This window comes from Leptonychotes weddellii, chromosome 3 (genome assembly GCF_054177405.1).
Source record: "Leptonychotes weddellii isolate Sample4059 chromosome 3, ASM5417740v2, whole genome shotgun sequence".
NCBI lineage: Eukaryota > Metazoa > Chordata > Mammalia > Carnivora > Phocidae > Leptonychotes > Leptonychotes weddellii.
The window spans coordinates 107,969,843-107,989,800 of NC_138371.1; the positions used below are offsets into that span (position 1 = coordinate 107,969,843).

A 19,958-nucleotide genomic window follows, 5' to 3' on the forward strand; every position below is an offset into this window, starting at 1 on the left:
AATACAGGTATAAAAGACATGGTTAATACACCTCTACAGAGTTAAGCTTTTCTCTTTTGTGTCCTAATAACATCTTCAGCAAGCCTCTGGGTCAGCACCTTCAGTGGGGCTGCCAAGTACCCCCGGGGCCTCCCGGTATCCACAGCGTTAAGTCAGCAGTTCACTGTGTGACACGAGAGGGGGATGTCTTAAATATGAAACGGAAGGACTTGGCCGGGGTGGGTGGGCTATCAGAGCAGGGCATGAGCCCTTCCAGCTGAGAACGTCTGGAAAGTCGTGTGTGTATTTTCGAGCCTCCCTGTGTGGCAAAGAGCCTGTGCTAGCTGCTGCCTGTGCCCTAATGAATGACAGGCATATCTGGTACTGGGGAACTACCCAGTCCAGGGAAAGAGGGGAGGGAGGTATCAACTAGCTGTGGCCAGGTTTGGGACATGCTGGTGGGACCTCTGTGTGATACGTGTATCATTACATTTGTATGCGTTTGAATAATTGTAGGTCCCAAGAAGTGTGGGTGGTGAACTGGGGAGGTGCTGTACTGGCAAGTTTTCTGGGCATGTCCATGGCCTAAAAATACGGGAAAAGAGTGACATTTATCTTGAATAAATACAAAATGAATGCAGAAGAGGGGAATATTATATGCATAGCCTTCAGCTCCTGAATCTTACATTTACCGCGAACTCTTGTAAATCCCTCTTTTGAGAAATGATTTAAAAGCCAATTCATGCTTGGGCCAGTTTCACAAACCAGCGTTACAGGCAGACCACCCATGAATTCAGATTCTTGTAGAACATCCAGTTCAGTAGCTTACCTGCGCAGTCTCTAGAAGTGCCACCATACCCCTCCCCTCACGTCGCTCTGAGCTTCTCTGTGGACATCATGGGCTTTGTTGCTTAATTTTCTTCTCAATTTCATGGCGCGAGTCCCTGTTGATCAGTTTTCAGTATTTTTCTTTCCACACTCTGTGCTTTTATTAAGTTTATCAATGATATTTTTTCCTTATGACAAATTCTAGTTTTCTAGTTCATGCTATTGTGATTAGTTACCATCCTGTTGTTCTAAAGGATTCTCCCAGAGAGTCATGACAACTCACAGTAAATCTTACATTTTTGCCTTGAGACTTGGAGATCTAGAATTTGCATATTTTAGCACTCCTTCCTTAAGTGTGTCCTTCTTCTTTCACATAATTTTTATAGAACTATTGTTATCTATTTTCTTTGGTCCAGCCTTATCGTCCGCTAGTAAACTATTCCTTTTTTTATTATAATAGGAATAAAAACATTATAACAACATGTAAGATATCATAAAATTAATATAGTCAGTCACATTTTTTGAATGCCACTATAAGCCAGGCTGTTCTAAATGATTTATATAGTAAAAACTCATTAGATTCTCACTCTCTAAGGTAGGTACTGCTATTATCCCCACTTTACAATGGGGAAACAGAGGCACAGGGAGGTAAAGTGGTGTGCTGTAGGCAATGCACCTAAGTCAATGCATGAAGTAGGATTTGAATCTGAAAATATGATTAGTATATTGAACTCTCACCTTCCTGAACATAAGACAGAAATAGTCAAAAACATTGGATAATTGAACAGAAATTTTTCCCACTTTTGCCTTCCTTTGTTTTATTCTCCACATTACCACAGGACCCTTATTCACCCTTCAGATTTCAAGTCCGCAGTCATGTCCTGCATCCACTAGAGGCTGCCCATGACTATGCAAACAACTCAGCACCCTGCCCCCCAAAATGGTTTTCTAACCCTGAGTTCATTAGTTTGTGTGTTTGGATCAATGTCTTGCTTCCTCATAGAATAGAGCTCCACTGGGGGAAGGATCTTGTCTGCTTTTATTCCCCATTGGGTCCTTGTTACTCCCCATCCCGCCTGGTAGGTTGTAGGTGCTCGGTAAGTATTTATTAGGTGCTTGAGCAAAGATTTTAAAGAAAGGGGAAAGAAAGGCAAAGATTTATTCATGCTTACCACATTCCAGGTTCTTTAGATACAGGGTACCATTCAGTTATCCTGCCCGTTGGGAAACAGTTTTACTTCAAGTAACAGAAAACCCAACTACAGTGGTTTAAGCAAATAGGATATTATTTGTCTCACATAACAAGAATTCCAGATTGGCATTTCAGGGCTGGTTTGACTGCTAACCAATGTCCTACGCTTTTCTGTTTCTGTTCCTACAAGTTGGGCAATATAATCTTGTCAAAATGACAGTAGATCCCAGTCGTTGGATTTTCTACTGTTGTATGAGCAGTAGATTGGTTGCATGAGCAGTAGGTTTGAAACTCTGTATGCCTCCTTAAACAAAAAGTTGAGATTTTATGTTAATTTATAATGTACTTCTTGAGGAGAGAAGTGAAAAGAATTGCCAGGACATTGGGGAAGGCTCTCCTGAAAGGTCTGGTGATCCTTCACTGTGTCCATTCTTATTTATGTCTAAGGCATCAAAAGCTGATGGGAAATTGTGTGGGGAGAGATTATTGACAGGTGTAACAGTAGGGTGAGCTGGTTGCATTTCCCAGAGGGAGAAGCCCTGGCTCAGTGTCCATGTTCATAGATCTTTTCTTTTCCAACATCCTGGGGGGAATGTCCTGATCTCTTTGGGTGGAGAGTGAAAAGTAGGCTGCCAGTGCTCTGGGAACCAAGTGGAGAAGCAAGCTAGGAAATGAGGGTATGGGGAGCAGCTCTGTCTTACATTCAGTGTAGACTTTGACTTAATGCTCTTGGCCTCAGTGCATTTCCTGCCCTAACCTTTTGCTATGTTTTGTTTCTCAAGTCCAAATTCTGGAATTCACCAGAGAGTAAAACAGCTGGGTGCGGTGGAGTAAAAGCAGCCTGGGGAGGGAGAAGGAATTTGTGAATGGATTTTTAAAAGCCAGCCACCCTCTTTTCATATTCCTTCTTGTAGAGCCTTGAAGTACATCTGGTTCATTAGCTTATCCCCTCTATGGATCCATCCTCCCCCCACACCTGTTTCATGGATACATGGCACCTCCTGCTCCTGAGCCTTTGCTGGGCAGGGTGGGCAAGGTTCTGTGGTTCAGGCGGGCTCACTTCCTGTCTCCCTTCATTTTAACCCGGGTATGCCTTTTCTGTGTCTTAATCTGGTTGGGCTCGTCCAGGTTTGGGCTGCTGTGTCCTTTCCTGCCCTTAGCATTTCTGGGCTTATGCCTTTTTTATTCTCTTTTCATTTTACTAGAGAGGAAAGGAAGGTAAAAATGCATGTATTCAGTTGTTCATACTTTACTGGAAATCTTGCTTACATTATCTTTCTGTAGAAGTAGGATTGTACTCTCTCTCTTTGAAATCGATAAAGTCTATGTAAGTCATTCAACATCTGTTGTATATTTAGTGGATTTATGTAGAAAGGGTAATGAAAATTCCTGGGAAGGAGTCAACTTTCAAGGGAATTCAGACTCTAAGTTTGTTAAAATGTGAATCTGAGCTTTCTTAAAACATGTCTTTTTAATTTTCAGATTGTGAGCCATGCCTTTAGTGAAGAGGAACATCGAACCCCAAGGGAATTCAGACTCTAAGTTTGTTAAAATGTGAATCTGAGCTTTCTTAAAACATGTCTTTTTAATTTTCAGATTGTGAGCCATGCCTTTAGTGAAGAGGAACATCGAACCCCGGCACGTGTGCCGGGGAGCCCTGCCCGAAGGGATTACCAGTGAACTTGAATGTGTAACCAATAGTACTCTTGCTGCTATCATACGCCAGCTAAGCAGTCTAAGTAAGTCATCTCCTTTCTAGAACACCTGTTTTCTGATGACCAATGGCATGCTGTTAACTTGACCATTAGCAGATTGATTTCAACTTGGTAGTTAATTTTGTCTGAAGAAGAGACCTAAACTTTGAAGGACCAACAACTTGAAATCCCGCTCGCCCAGTTTTCCCAGTGTGAAATAAATCACTGGTCTCATGATACCAACTCTATGTGCTGAAGATGTAAAGTTAGAATTGACCAATTTACAAATTACTAGATAAGACCAAACGTGTGGATTCGAAGTAGTGTCAATTTTTTTTTTTTTTTAAAGATTTTATTTATTTATTTGACAGAGAGAGACACAGCGAGAGAGGGAACCCAAGCAGGGTGGGTGAGAGAGGGAGAAGCAGGCTTCCTGCGAAGCAGGGAGCCTGATGCAGGGCTCGATCCCAGGACCCTGGGATCATGACCTGAGCCGAAGGCAGACGCTTAACAACTGAGCCACCCAGGCGCCCCCGAAGTAGTGTCAATTTTTAAAAGCTTAGTAAATGAGGATAAAATGATTGATACTTTTTTTTTTAAATGTGAATTATTTTAAGCTTGGACAGGACTAATTGGTTTTTTTTAATGTGATAAATTGTTAACACTTGTAACATGTCTGGCTTAGAGTAGATGCCCAAATATTTGTTGATTAAATAATATTCCAAGTAAACTGAAGATTAAAGCCAAAAAATAGTGAGATTTGCTGATTTAACCTAAATGTAGGGACTGACTTCCAAATTGAGGTCAACAGATAAGCTGATTATTATATATATATATATAGTACTATGTATATATTACATATTTAGATTTTATAAATCCAAGCAAATATAAGGAAAAAAGGACTTTCTATTATTTTTGTAAAATATTTTGTTTATTTGAGAGAGAGCACGCATGAGCAGGAGCGGGGCGAGGGGCAGAGGGAGAGAGAGAAGCATTGGCTCCTTGCTGAGCAAGGAGCCCGATGCGGGGCTCGATTGCAGGACCCCTGAGATCATGACCTGAGTCGAAGGCAGACAGTTAACCAACTGAGCCTCCCAGGTGCCCCAGGACTTTGTATTATTTTAATTTTGAACATTAATGTGAAAGACCCAAGAAATAGTTTTTTTTTGGGGGGGGAGGGGCAGAGGGAGAGGGAGAGAGAGGATCTTAGGCAGGCTCCATGCCCAGCATGGAGCCCAACAGGGGCTCAGTCTCACAACCCTGAGATCATGACCTGAGCCAAAATCAAGAGTCGGATGCTTAAGTGACTGAGCCACCCAGGCACCCAGAAATAGTTCATTTCTGAAGACTCAGATATACATGAAAATGCATTTTTCTTCAAAGCTTTTTGAAGTTGGAATGTTTTCCCCCTAACTTTTACATTTATATCATGATCTTGTTTTCTCACTTTGTCCCACTCCTTTTTGGTTTAGATGCATTTTGGGTGACAGGTTTTCACAGTTAAGTTTTTCAGAAACTGCTAATAACTTAGAAAAACCTCCATGATTTCACATACCAGTAGCCTCAAGCACAGGAAAATGTTTGTTAAAAATGTTCAGGTGCTTTTATTTAAATTTTGAAGAAGAAACACTTTGGATAAGTATTTCTCTTTAAAGGAATTGTACTGTGTTGTTATATTTTTAATATGTAATCATTGACTGAGGCAAAAGCAATTTGGAAATTACTTAAAATGTGTTTTAAAATAGATTTCTTTTGGAATCTAATTACAATTGATTTGGGTAGTGGTTGTTGATAAAATGTATAAATTGGTATAATTATAGGAAAATAGCTTGTAAATTATTGAAGGGTAAAAATGTTTCTGTTTGAGTTCATATATTGTTATAAGAATGCTTGGTCTCTTGTTTTTATGGCTGAAATACCTATTGATGTGGAGTATAAGAGATGAAAACCAACAAATGGTTAAAGTTTTAATAGTCAAGCTGTATCTCATGCTGTAATAATACTCAGCCTAGTGTTATACTGGTCGTGTTTCTGTGAGTAAAACCCCACACACAGTATTTTCTGTTCCATGTAGTTTGCTCATGGTAGGCAGAATAATAATGGCTCCTTCAAAGATGTCCCTCTCTTAATCCTTGGAACCTGTGTGACATGATGGGGGAATGAACGTTACTTAGCAGCTCATCTCAAGAGAATGAGGTTAGCCTGGATGATCCAGTGTAATCCCAGGGTTCCTTTAAATGTGGGAGGAGGAGGAACCCATGTCAGAATGATGTGATGTGAGACTCAGTCAGCTTTTGCTGGCTTTGAAGATGAATGAAGAGACTACAGGCCAAGGAATGCAGACCACTTCTGGAAAGTGGAAAAGGACAAGGAAATGAATTCTCCCCTAGAGCCTCCAGGAGGAACACAGCTCTGCCAAAACCTTGATTTAGCCTAGTGGAATCCATTTCAGACTTTTTTTTTTTTAATTTTATTTATTTATTTGACAGAGAGCGGAAGAGAGAGTGAGAGAGAGCACAAGCAGGGGGAGCGGCAGGCAGAGGGAAAAGCAGGCTCCCTGCTGAACAGGGAACCTGATGTGGGGCTCGAACCCAGGACCCCGGGATCATGACCTGAGCTGAAGGCAGACGCTTAACTGACTGAGCCACCCCGTTGTCCCTCCATTTCAGACTTCTAACCTCTTGAATGTGAGATAATTAATGTGTGTTGTTTTAAGCCACTAAATTTGTGGTCATTTGACACAACAAGGAAAAGCAGCAATAGGAAAGTAATGTACCACCCAGCCTTGGTTTCATGGTGTCCACCTAATCCACTCTTGCCTCATGAGTGGACCAGGGATGGGCACTGGCCTCAAGGACAGTCGGCCTTAGTTAGGCCACCCCAGTGGGTCTCAACCCTGTCTCTGTTAGAGTCACTGGGGGAGCTTTGAAACAAGATGCTAGGAATCCCTCGAGAGAGAATGATTGGAGTGTGCCCTAGAGATGTGATCTGCAGAATCCGATACCATCTATCTGGATTGAAAAGATGAGCTGGGTCAGTCCTGTGCTTGCCGGGAGTTTGAACTAAGAAACACAGCTTGCTAGTCTGTTATGGGATCTGCTGCTGAAATGTCACCCAGGACGAGGAAGTGATGGCCACCTGCATTCTGAAGCTGGAGTCGTGGGCAGAGTGTAAGAGAAGGCAGAGGAAGCGAGCTGGTAGAAGAAGGCAAAGGAATGTGCAGATAGAGACAGGAGCTGACGATGAGAAAGAGCACTAGGTGCAGGAAGGTGGAGAGAGACCTGGTCCCTGGACCTGCGCAGGAGGGCTTTCCCTCCCATTCAAGGAGCAGCTCAGGGATCCCCAGAGCAAACCTCCTTTCTTCCCCTTCCTTGTGTGATCCGTGCCTGCAGCCCAAAGGGACTTACAGAAAGAAGAGCAGACTGATACGGATGCCAAGGATGTAATTGTAGGAAACTAATATACTCTGTTACTTATTGGTGATAGAGTAGCACATTTTTGGTTACCAGTGATTTATTCATGAGTGATGATTCACTCAGTACCTCTCTAGGTACAGCGTACAACAAATCAATTTGGTGCCTACTTAGAGTTTTAAAAAGCATATATAATTGACATCGAATCGGGCTATAGAACAGGAAGCAGACTATGACATACTACAGCACTCACATGTGTAATAAATGCTCCAATTTGGGTGAATCTTTGGGTTTTGTGGGGGCTTTCCACTGAGTCGAAATATATTACAGGAGATATTTTTTGATCTGATCTTTTTATGATCTGTAATTGTTAGGAAGAATAAGAATTTAAAAAATGTTTTTACATTATTTTCTTATTTTGTAGTCATTCATCAGGTGTTCTTAAAAAGTGAAAATTTAAGAATGCATGTATCTGTCATATTAAAAATCTTCTAAAAAAAAGTCTTCTTTTACTGAGTATTAATTCCCAAGATAAAGTCAAAACAGAATCTATTTTTTTATTCCTTTGAGTATCTAACCATTACGCATTAGGTCCAGATACCATCTTAATCTTCTCCATTTCCCTCCCACATGCCATTAGCATCCCCCCAGTATCTCCACCTCTCAGATTTGTAATGGGTGATGCACACCATCTGAACTTCTCATGAGCAGTACAGAAAGAGGCTGGACTTCATCTACAAATGCCATCTGGGCAGAGTATCGTGGGAAGTTGAAGGATTTGCCTTGACCATAGACTCATCATATCTGCCTGAGCAACAGAGACTTGCCCTGGGAAACCTACTGTGATGGTCCAGGGTAACTAATTCTCTGGTAGGTCCAAGGGAGGAAGAACAGACCCAGGAGTCCACAGGAATTTCTTTGCTCTTTTCCAAAAAGGAAGACTTAGCAATCAAGGCCCTGATTCACCAGATCATTCGGATTCTCGTCACATCTCTAGGGGCAGTTCAGCGTCATGCAGATGCAAATGACTTTCTATAATGACGAAAAGAATATGGTCCCAGATACCAAATAGATCTCTGTAACTCCTATAACTCTGCATAACTTTTGGGGAATTTGTAGGTTTTTAGCCAGGTACCATGTTCCCATTACATCCAAATTAGATACTTGACTTTAAAGGGTGAGAAATTTTGTCAGCATTAGATACTTACCAGGCTTTTCAGGGAATTGAAATCTTTTCAATGAGAAAATATTAATTATTGTAATGAGTTTAAGAACAGTCATAGAAATGAAAGAAGAAACATGTACCTTGAACTGCCTTATAGTTAAAGGATCAAGGCTTTCCCCAATAAAATAAAATATTAGTCTAGTAATTTTCAGATTTTTTTTCTTTACATGTTCCTTTTTTTTTTTTTTAAAGATTTTATTTACTTATTTGAGAGAAAGAGGGAGAAAGAGAGAGAGAGCACAGAGGGAGAGGGAGGAGCAGATTCCCCGCTGAGTAGGGAGCCTGATGTGAGGCTCGATCCCAGGACCCCGGGATCCATGACCTGAGCCAAACGCAGGCGCTTAACTCACTGAGCCACCCAGACGCCCGCATGTTTCTAACTTCTAATAGGATTGATCTGGGGGGAGTGGGTGGGGGACAGGGAAGCCATTTTTTTTTTTTTAAAGATTTTTACTCATTTATTTGACAGAGAGAGAGACAGCGAGAGAGGGAACACAAGCAGGGGGAGCGGGAGAGGGAGAAGCAGGCTTCCTGCCGAGCAGGAAGCCCAATGCGGGGCTTGATCCTAGGACCCCAGGATCATGACCTGAGCCGAAGGCAGATGCTTAACCCATTGAGCCACCCAGGCGCCCTGGGAAGCCATTTTTTTAAAACAGTTTTGGTTAATAATGTATTATTTGGTTTTCTAGCTATGGAATATTGATTTTTTTTTTCTTCAAATGACAGTTGAGTGTAGCAATTACTCTTACATCAGGAGTGCTTTTTCATCCTTTTCCTTGATTAATAATCTGAGTACTCTAGTTCCTGTCAGCTAGTTGCTCAATTAAAATTATGGTATCTTGCAATCAAATTCCTACTGATATTATACTGTAGTTTTAATATAATTTGTTTAAGAAAAGGACATGGCGGGGCACCTGGGTGGCTCAGTGGGTTAAGCACTAACTCTTGGTTTCAGCTCAGGTCTGATCTCAGTGGCTCCATGCTCAGCAGGGAGTCTGCTTTTGGATTCTCTCTCTCCTTCTGCCTCTCTCCCCCTGCCCCTCTCCCACTCTCATACTCTCTCTCTCTCTAAAATAAATAAACCTTAAAAAAAAACAAAAAACCAACATGGGAACATAAGGCATTTGTGCCAAGGATGCCATAAGTCCTCTTTAATACCTCTAGGGTGTTTTTTACTACTTTTCTCTTTGTTCTTGTGATAATAGTGGTCTTCCTCTTCCCCCCCTTGTGAAGGCTCCTAAGATGTCACAAAGAAAGGGGTCATCCCTCCCACCCCCAAGGTTTTTGCTCATATTAGATGGTAATGAGATAATATAGAGAACTTACAAAGCATAGGAAAACACAGATTTAAAAAATTACAAAATTTTCATTAATAAGAGAAAATAATCTGTAATGCTTTGTATATACCATTATAAAAATGGTATCTTATACATATGGTTTTGTAGCCTGTACTCAGTATATAGTAAGCATCTTTGTTGATTCTTCTAAGATACAATTTTTAATAGCTAGAGATTATTATATTGATATACCATAATTATTTAACCATTTCCCTACTGTTAGACATATAAATTGTTTCCTTGTTTGGGGGGTGGGGAACACTATCATAAATTCTTGTATAAACCAGTACATACATCTCTGGTTCTTTTTGATATTTAAAAAAAAATTCTGAGACTCCATTAATTTTAAGTATGTCTTTCCTTTAAAAAATTATTACAGGGGCGCCTGGGTGGCTCATTGGGTTAAGCCTCAGACTCTTGATTTCAGCTCAGGTCATGATCTCAGGGTCATGAGATTGAGCCCTGTGTTGGGCTACAAGCTGGGCATGGAGCCTGTAAGATTCTTTCCTTCTCCCCCTCTCCCCGCTCGCATGTGTGCGTGCTCTCTCAAAAAAATATTATCTTTTAAAAAAAAAATTGTTACAAAGTCTATTTTTCTGTTAATTTCCATGTTTTAGGTAATTGCATGAATAAGAAAGGAGGTCTGTTTTCTTCTCAAAGATTTTAATAAGTGGTTAATATTTTTACTAATACTCCTCACGGTACATACTGTTTCATATCAAACTAAATGCCAGATCAACATAAAAATACTACCTTAAGGGCTTGCTCACATTTGCTTTATCTAATCGGGTCTAAAATTTGGAGTCGTACTAATTGATTATACCAAGTGCAGTTCTACTCAGAATAGAGATCTAAATATTTTGAAGGCATGCACTGAATAGATTTCTAAGATGTTTTTAGCCAAATGGGATTTGTGGGAGGAAGGGGAGATATTCAGACGCAGTATGTGCGGGAAATAGATCACAAGTACATTTCCATGCAGTTTGAGTCTAGGGTTAAAAGGGGATGTTAAGAGAAAATGTATTGCTGTATCTGGACAGAAGTAGACTGGAAGAAACAGCAAGAATTTTTAAAATTTTAATTCTTCAAACTGAGATAAACGCTTGCATTTCTTGTAGGCTAAAATAGAAAGCCAGTGAAGGGAGGTGAGTAATGTATACTTAGGAAACTATAAGATAAAAGTTCTTTCAGCAAGTTGGAGGCAAGTATAAGAGCCTCCTCCCCCAAATGGCAGAATTACTGGGAATTCAAGCACTTTCCTGACCCATCATTTGACCTGAAATATCAGAAATACTTCCTTGAGGGCATTATAAAAGTAATTATGATTGAGGTTGGTTTTCATTTCTCCTTTTCCTAGATGAATCTCTACATAGCAGAATTTAAATGTAGAATAATTCATAACAGCACAAGTTGAAGAGTCAGCCAAATCTGAATGTTTAGTCCTTCTCTGGTTTATCATCTCTGTTCTTCCTATTTCATGAGTATATAGGCTTATGTGATTTATAGATGTTTTTCTAATTGTTTTGATTTATACTGTCATTAACGCAGACCATCTAAAAACTTTGAGGGAAGATTTTAAAGGTTCTTAATATTCTAAAACTTTACTATGCTCACTCCCATATTAGGAACACAATCACTATTATCAGTAAAGTAGTATTCTTCTGTAAAGCATGCCCTTTTATAGGACTAAACATTCTCTACCTCAGCCTCTACTGTTCTTCTACATACATTGTTCAATAAAAAAAATAAAACTATAAGACATGTGAAAAGGAGAAAAATGTGACTCATAATTTTTATTATTTTTTTTAAATTTATTTTGAGAGAGAACACGCGCATGAGCGAGTGGGGGCGTGCAGAGGGAGAGAATCTCAAGCAGACTCCCCACTGAGTGCAGAACCTGACATGGGGCTCAATCTCAGGACCCTGAGATCATGAGCTGAAATCAAGAAGTTGGACACTCAACCCAGGTGCCCCAAAATGTGACTCAGAATGAAGAAAAAAAGAAGTTGGTAGAAGCAGGGCCCACAGATGACCCCAATTTTGGATTAGTAGATAAGTACTTTAAAATACCTATGAAAAATATATTGAAGGGACTTCCAGTTTCCAATCTGGCAAGGAGCTTAAAAATCCTTCCTGGTCATACAGCAAGAAAAAAAGCTGAACAAGTTGAAAACCTAACAGCTTTTCTTAGATCTGTCAGAGAACTGAGGTCACAGTTCAGACCGTTGCCCCCAAATTTGGAGAAACTGGTGGATTACTGGGGGGCTCAGTGAGAACAAGTTTGAGAGCTAAAAGCTCTAGAGGGTCCATTCTTAGTGGGGGCTCCCACACTTCTGTGAGTTTTACCATCCTACCAGGTTCTCACAGTGAATATCAGAGAAAAATCCCCTTGTGCTTACCCCAGAGGGAGGGGAAGAGTAACCATTTTGAAATAAAACCAGAGCATTCTGTGTTTTCTTAGTGCCTGCCCTCAAAGGGAAATGATTTCACTGGAGCCTAAGGGAGTTGGGTTTTACCAGAGCCTAACCAACCCCGGGAGAAGGGAAATACCTACTCCAGCCCCTTCTTGCCTTCCTTTCTCATCTAAGGGGGAGGGGCGTGAGTCCCAGGGACCTAGGCTCACCAAAAGACTGAGACCAGATCATAGGACTACCATAGATGGATGAAGGGCCAAGGAAGATACGGAATATATGTGTATACAGTGGGATATTATTCAGCATTGAGAGGAAATCCTGCCATTTGCAACATGCATGTACTTAAGGGACTTTATAATAAGTGAAATAAGCCATACAGAGAATACTGTATGATCTCATTTATGTGTGGAATCTTCAAGAAAATAATTTGAACACCTAGAAATAAGGAGTAGAATGGTTATTACCAGGTGAGGGCTATGAGGGAGGGAAAACAGGAAGATGATGGTTAGAAGGTATAAACCTGTAGTTATAGATGAATAAGTTCTGGGAATCTAATGCACAGCATGGTGACCATAATTAGAAATACTGTATTGTACATTTAGAATTTGCTGAAAGTAGATCTTAAGGGTTCACACACACACACACACACACACAGAGTATGTGAGGTGATGGTATATGAATTAACCCGATTATGGTAATCATTTCACAACCTATATATATATCACAACCTGTATATATGTCAATCATCATGTTGTACACTTTAAATATACACAGTTTTGTCAGTTATACCTCAGTACAGCTAGAAAAAAGGTCATAGGACTCTAGAACACTTTCCTTCCTGCCACACCTTCCCAACACATCACTAAAGGCCTACATACCCCAGTTCCTTTTACCCAGTACAGCATGTCTGGCTTTCAACAAAAAAATTAAAAGGTGAAAAACACAGTTGGAAGAGACAGAGTAAGCATCAGAACCAAAGTCAGATGTAGTAGGGATGTTGGAATTATCCGACCAGGAATTTAAAATAGCTATGATGAATATGTCAAGGATGCTGATGGAAAAAGTAGACAACATTCAGAAATAGATGGGTCATGTCAGCAGAGATACAGAAATTCTAAGAAAGTGGTTGGCCTGGTGATGGGTGTTGAGGAGGGCACGTACTGCATGGAGCACTGGGTGTTGTACGCGGACAATGAATCATGGAACACTACATCAAGAACTAATGATGTGTAATGTATGGTGATTAACGTAACATAACAAAAAAAATAATAAATTCTAAGTGTTAAAAAAAACACATTGAAGGACAGAGTATAAAAAAGGTGAATGGCATGCATGAAGAAATAGGGAATTTCAACAGAGAAATGGAAACTAAAGAGAAAAAAAAAAGAAACAACTGAAAATCCCAGTATCAGAAATAAAGGAATTCACTTAGTGGGCCCAACCGAAGACTGTCGAAGCAGAAGTAGCTTGGAGATGAGCCAATAGAAATTATTCAAACTAATTTACAAGAGAAAATGAGAAAGAAAAGAACAGAGAATCCAAAATGTGGGACAATATCAGAGGGTCTAATACATAGGTAATTGGAGTCCCAGGAGAAGATAGAGCAAGAATAAGGCAGAAGAAATAATGAATGAGAGTTTTTGAGTATTGATGATAGTTACCAGCCAACAGGTTCAAGAAGCTCAGCAAATTTCAAGAAGTGTAAATTAAACAAAATCCCATTTAGTCACCTCATAGTAATATTACTAAAAGAACAAGGTAAAGAGAAAATGATAAGCTAGAGGGGAAAAGTACATATAGGGAGGGTGCGGTGTTCAGAATGACCGTTGATTCTCATCAGAAACGACCCGAAATGAAGTCTGAATGAACTGAAGTGAAATGGAAATGAAAGCCATATTTTATTTTATTCAGATAAAATCTGAGAGAATTAAGTCTTCAGTAGATCTGCATTACCAAAAAATGCTAGAAAAATTCTTGAGGGTGAAGGAAAACGGTACCAGATAGTAGCCTGGATCTGCAAGAAGGAATAAAGAGCAACAGAAAAAGTAAATATGAGAGTAAATATAAATGCTCATTAAAAATTATGTATTTATATCTATTTGTTTAGAAGCCTTCTGACTGTTCAAAATGTATTGTAGAGTTCATACCCTATGTGAAATTAAAATATATGGCAGTGAGAGCTGTAAATGTAGAAGGGGGTAAATGGAATGATATAGTTGTGTTTTATCTTGTTTTACAAAATATTATTTGAAAGCACATCATGATGAATTAAGAATGCATATTTTAATTTCCAGTAACCTCTAGGATAATGCATAGAGGAGATAAAATGGAATCCTAAGATAATCATTCGATTTTCCCAGAAGAAGACAGGAAAGGAAGAAGAAAGGAACAAAGAACAGAAAGGACAAATGGAAAAGCAATACCCAGGTGATAGAATTAAACCCAGCCCTATCAAGAATTACGTTAAATGGAAACATTTTGAACACCCACTTAAAATTTAAGGCAGAGCTTATCAGGTTAGGTAAAAAAGCAAGACTAAAATACTTGCATTTTTAAGGATGAAGACACAGATTTAAAGAAAATAATGTAAAATAGATATCATGTAAACTAAACATAAAGCATAAGCAAGCTGATGTGACTATATTAATGTCAAGTAAACTATAAAGCAGAGGTAAAGACGGAGGTTCCATTGTGATGAGAGTCTATTTTCAAGAACTCACAACTTAAAATTTTAATTTTAAAGAATATGGAATAAAAATAGAACCAAAAAGGAGAAATAGAAATAGACATCGCAGAATCACAATTGCAGATTTTAGCAAAAACCTCTCCGCGAATGATAAAAAAAAAACAGACAAAAATCTGTAAGAATATAGATGGTTTGAACAACACTACTAACCAGTCTGATTTAATTGAACTTTATAGAATACTGAACTCCGAAATTATAAAATGTACATTCTTTTAATGTTCACATGGAGTGTTCACCAAGATGAACACTTGATGAGATAAGCTCAGCCATAAAATAATATGTTTGAAAGATTGGTATCCTAAAGAGTATGATGGTAATGAGACTGTAATTATGATAATCTTTTTAGATAATCCTGACATATTGGAAAATGAAGCAGTATCTTTTAAAATAATCCTTGGGTCAAAGAAGAAATAAAAGAAATTAGAAATTCTATTTCTAACGTGTGATGATGAGCCATGTATTTGTGGGATTTATTTAAAGAAGTGCTTAGAGGGAAATTTGTACCTTTAAATACTTATGTGAGAAAAGAAGAGAGAGTTAAAATCATGAGCACATTCCTCAGGTGAGCTCTCAATGTTGCTCAGCAATCCTGCTGTAATTTCTTTGTTAATTAGTTTTCCTGCCCTTAGAGTGCCTATTTCATATCTTTCTTTCTACCTCAAACTTCCCCCTCTGAGCTGATGACTTGCTTCTTATTTTGTTGGGAAAATAAAAGCAGTCAGAGGAGAAACAGACAATCCCCTTTTGCCAGATCTGTCCGCTGATAATGTTCTGTGCCAATGTGTCCTGCTCACCCTCCTTTAAAATGGTGAGCAATAATGTTTCTGTCAAAAGCAGTGGACCCCACATCCTCATGCTCACTCCAGGACTGTGTTCACCCTCTCTTTTCTGCATCACCCCCCCCACACACACGCACTCTGTCTACATCATGCCTACCAAATATTAATATATGGAGAAATCTCCTGACCTAAACCTCAGACCATCCTCTACCTGTTTTCCCATTTCTTGCTCCCCTTCACAGCAAGATACCTTGAAAGAAGATTCATATCCTCATTGCCTTTACCTTCTTCATTTTCTCTTGTCCCAATTAAAATTTTGTCCCATCCATTCTTAAAATTGTGCTTATAAGCATTACCGGTGACTTCCCCATTGCCAAGTCCAGTGCTTAGTCGCAAGTCTGGGGAACATTTCTTTCCCTGGCTTCTGGGCCAGCACCCTCTGGTGTTTCTCCTCCCTCACAAGCTATTCTTTATTAGTCTCCTTTGATGATCTTTCCAACCTCTGCATGTGGGAGTGCTCCAAGGCTCGGTCATTGACACCCTTCTCTGCCTGCTCCCGTTCACTAGGTGACCTCATCCAGTCCCATGGCTTGAAACGCCATCTTTACGCTGATGTACGTCTTCCATTTCACCTCTCCCCGAGATTTCAAACTTGTGTATACAACTGCCTACAAGAGATCTGCACTTGGATTTCTAATAGGCACACCTCACACTCTACATGTCTAAAACGGAATTATTTCTTTCCCCTTTCTTCCCCTCTTCTCTGTTAGCAAATGAGAACTCTAGTCTTCCAGTTCTTGTTTATTTGTGTCTTCTCTCTTTCCTACCACATATCTTCAAACTGTGTACCAAATCTGTACAGCTCTTGGCCCCTCTGCGGCCACTGTTCTAGTCTAAGCCACCGCTGCATCTCTGCTCAACAGCATCCTCCTGTCTGGTCTCTCTGCTCTACTCGTCACTCCGCTCCACGGGGAAGGGATTTATTCGTCTGCTTTCTTCTAACCGCTTTTCTCTCCATTTCACTGGATTCCAGCCATATTGACCTCTGGAGGCTGCCTTCCCACACCAACCGGCTTTCTGCCTTCTGCCTGGAAGGTTCCTCCCTGAGATGTCTACATGGTTCCCTGGTCTTTTGTGACCACCTACGTACCACCCACGTTCTACCACTCCCTGTTCCCTCACTGTCTTATTTTCTTCATAGCACTTAGCATCACGTGATATCTGTTCGTCTGATGTCTGTGTATAACATAAACTTTGTGGCTGTGTTAACTGCTGTGTTTCTTCAAGCAGCTAGGATGGCGCCTGGTACACAGTGGGTGCTTATTAAATATTTGCTAAATAAACTGAATATGCTTAATAATCAACCTCTATTTTCTTAGTTCTCTACGAAATGCTAGAAAGAATATTATTAAAGAAGTATACATAAAAGTTCACTGGTTAACTATGGGTGACATTTCTTTTTATTTTTCTGAGTTTTCCAGATTTTCTGCCACAAGCACATGCTGCTTTTATACTCACAAACAGATTTCAGTAAGAATCAGAATGTATATTGTATTTTTTTGTCTTACACAGACTTAGAAACGCGACAAAGACAAAAGAAAGAAATCAGAATGTTAGCAGTGGATGCCTTGGATTGGACTTTGGGCCATTTTCCCCATTGTTTACCTTTCTGTGTTTCCTATATTTCTTCTAATAAGTGTGGATTGCTTTCATCGTAGAAAAAATAAAACTTTAAAAAGGGAGGAAAAGGGGCGCCTGGGTGGCTCAGTTGGTTAAGCGGCTGCCTTCGGCTCAGGTCGTGATCCCAGGGTCCTGGGATCGAGCCCCGCATCGGGCTCCCTGCTCGGCAGGGAGCCTGCTTCTCCGTCTCCCTCTGCCTGCCTCTCTGCCTACTTGTTCTCTCTCTCTCTCTCTCTGTCAAATAAATAAATAAAATCTTTAGAAAAAAAAAATAAATAAAAAGGGAGGAAAAAACCTTAGGGCCCAATAATTATAACTTACTATTTTATGGAATTCAGTGGTAATTGGACTTCACTACAAACACTATAATGAAATTTCTTTCTTAACTTTTTTATTTTGAAATGATTTCAGACTTATAAAAGGTCAAAACCAGGAGAGAATTCTCAGACTTTCACCTGTATATTATTTTACCACATTTTCTCTTTCTCAGAGACTCTTCCTCCTGCTTTCCTTTCTCCTATACACACATACATGTATATATTTAGTATTTTGTATTTTTAATATTATGTATTTTATGTTTAGTAAATATATATCCTTAACTCTTTTCTTTAATCTGGAACAGTTCCTCAATCTTTCCTTGACTTTATGACTTGACATTTTAAAAGGGAACTGACCATTTTCTGGAATGTCTGAGTCTAGGTCTTCTGATGTTTCCTGATGATTAGATTTAGGATATTGGCAGGGCTGTGACAGAGTGATGACATATCCTTCTCAGTGCATTTCTTCTCAAAGCACATATTCTCTGCCTGCCCCATAACTGCCCATGAGGACTTCAGTCACGTTTTGTTTTCAATCGCGGTAATTTTTTTTTGTATCAGCATTGGTTTGTTTATTGTAACAAAGGAATCATACTGATGTAAGACATTAGTAATAGGGGAAATGGTGTATAAATTGTATGGGAACTCTCTGTACAATCTTAATTTTTCAGTAAATCTAATACTATTCTCTTTCTCTTTTTTTTTATTATGTTATGTTAATCACCATACATTACATCACTAGTTTTTGATGTAGTGTTCCATGATTCATTGTTTGCATATAACACCCAGTGCTCCATGCAGAACGTGCCCTCTTTAATACCCATCACCAGGCTAACCCATCCTCCCACCCCCCTCCCCTCTAGAACCCTCAGTTTGTTTTTCAGAGTCCATCGTCTCTCATGGTTCGTCTCCCCCTCCGATTTCCCCCCCTTCATTCTTCCCCTCCTGTTTTGTCCATAGATTTCCGTAATTAAAGTTTTGTCTCCCTCTGTAATTAATTAATAAGTTTCTTATGGGGAAACATCTTGAGACTTTGGAATAGCCCGCTTTCATCCATTTCTTTCCACTAATCCTAGCATCCACTGATGATTCTTGCCCCAAACACTTACTATTGTGATGGTTACAAAATGGTGATTTTTGTTGTTCCCTAATTTCCTCTACATGTATTAGTTGGAATTCTGCTGTAAGCGCTTTCACTTCTTTCCTTGTCATTCATTCATTCATTCATTCATATCCATCCATATGAATTCATGAATTGTTATTTTATTCTGTGGGTTGTAATCCGTTGTCTTTATTATTTATTTTGATGCTTACATTTTCCCTGATTTGGCCAGTGGGAGCCCTTCTGGGCTGGCTCCTGTGTCCTTTGTGACATGTATCTGCCACTCTCTGAGCACTTCTGGACTTTTTAAGAAAAGCACAGCAAGGTATGCTAAGCTCATCTTGTACTTTTCCACCGTAGCCCTAGAATCAGTCATTTTTCCAAGAAGGCTTGTTACTTTCAGAGGAGAATGAAAAGCCAAAGTCTCACCAATCAAGATCTAGGTGCTAGATGAATGTATTAAAATTTCTGAAGGACTTTGTTATGACTGGTTTCTTGTTCTACAGAAAGGACTCCTATCAGAGACAGTGGTTGTTTCCAGTAAATTTTTGCTTTTAAATAAAATTGAAAATCCATGCATAATTTTGAATGCTTTGGCAGTTTAGAGGCATACTTCTCAACCTGACATACTTGGACGTGAGTTGATAATGGTACTAATAAACCAGTAAGTGGATCCTTTGTCAGTAAAGAATGAGTAAATTGCACTTACCTCAGCATGGTCTTTAATTCAATTCAGAATTATTTTAGTTTAGCTATTAATGGACTTGCCATTGAAAGAGTAAAATTAAGCTTTTCAAATAAGTTGCTATTTGCAAAACTGAGTACTGTAATTTGCAACATTTTATTTTTGTTCATCAGGAAAATATAGTTTCTTCCATTTTCTTTAGTCACTTGTTAGCTTCTAGCAGCTGGTAAAAGATTAAGTATGAGTCCTTAATTTCTGCTTCTTTTTTATAAATTGAGAACTTTTATAGAAATACAGTGTCAATTACATGTTGTTGTTTTTTCCAAATAGAGTTAATTTTAAGCATTGAAGGTAAAGGACACATGTTATTTATCCTTTTCAACTTGTATAGCATCTAGCAAGAGTGTGGTTTTCAACAGTAGCTGCTGTGCTTTGAGAATGCTGGTGTGACTTTTGCAAGAGGTGCTGGTGTATACTCCTGTATTCTTGGTGATATATGCTGTCCCTGTTAATTAGATTTCTGCATAACTGAAGGGAAAGGATTTTTTTCTGGGAGCAGGGGAATGG

The 19,958-nt window shown here is 39.4% G+C and overlaps 1 protein-coding gene across 3 annotated transcripts in view; it reads left to right on the plus strand.

Annotated features, from left to right (window-relative positions):
- WASF3 (WASP family member 3) overlaps positions 1–19,958 on the plus strand; it is a 127,944-nt gene that overhangs the window by 80,452 nt on the left and 27,534 nt on the right. For all 3 annotated transcript variants that reach the window (XM_081814754.1, XM_081814756.1, XM_081814755.1), the window contains exon 3: positions 3,596–3,738. In XM_081814754.1, coding sequence (XP_081670880.1) covers positions 3,606–3,738 — 133 coding nt within the window. In that variant the 5' untranslated portion in view covers positions 3,596–3,605. The remainder of the gene's footprint in view (positions 1–3,595; positions 3,739–19,958) is intronic.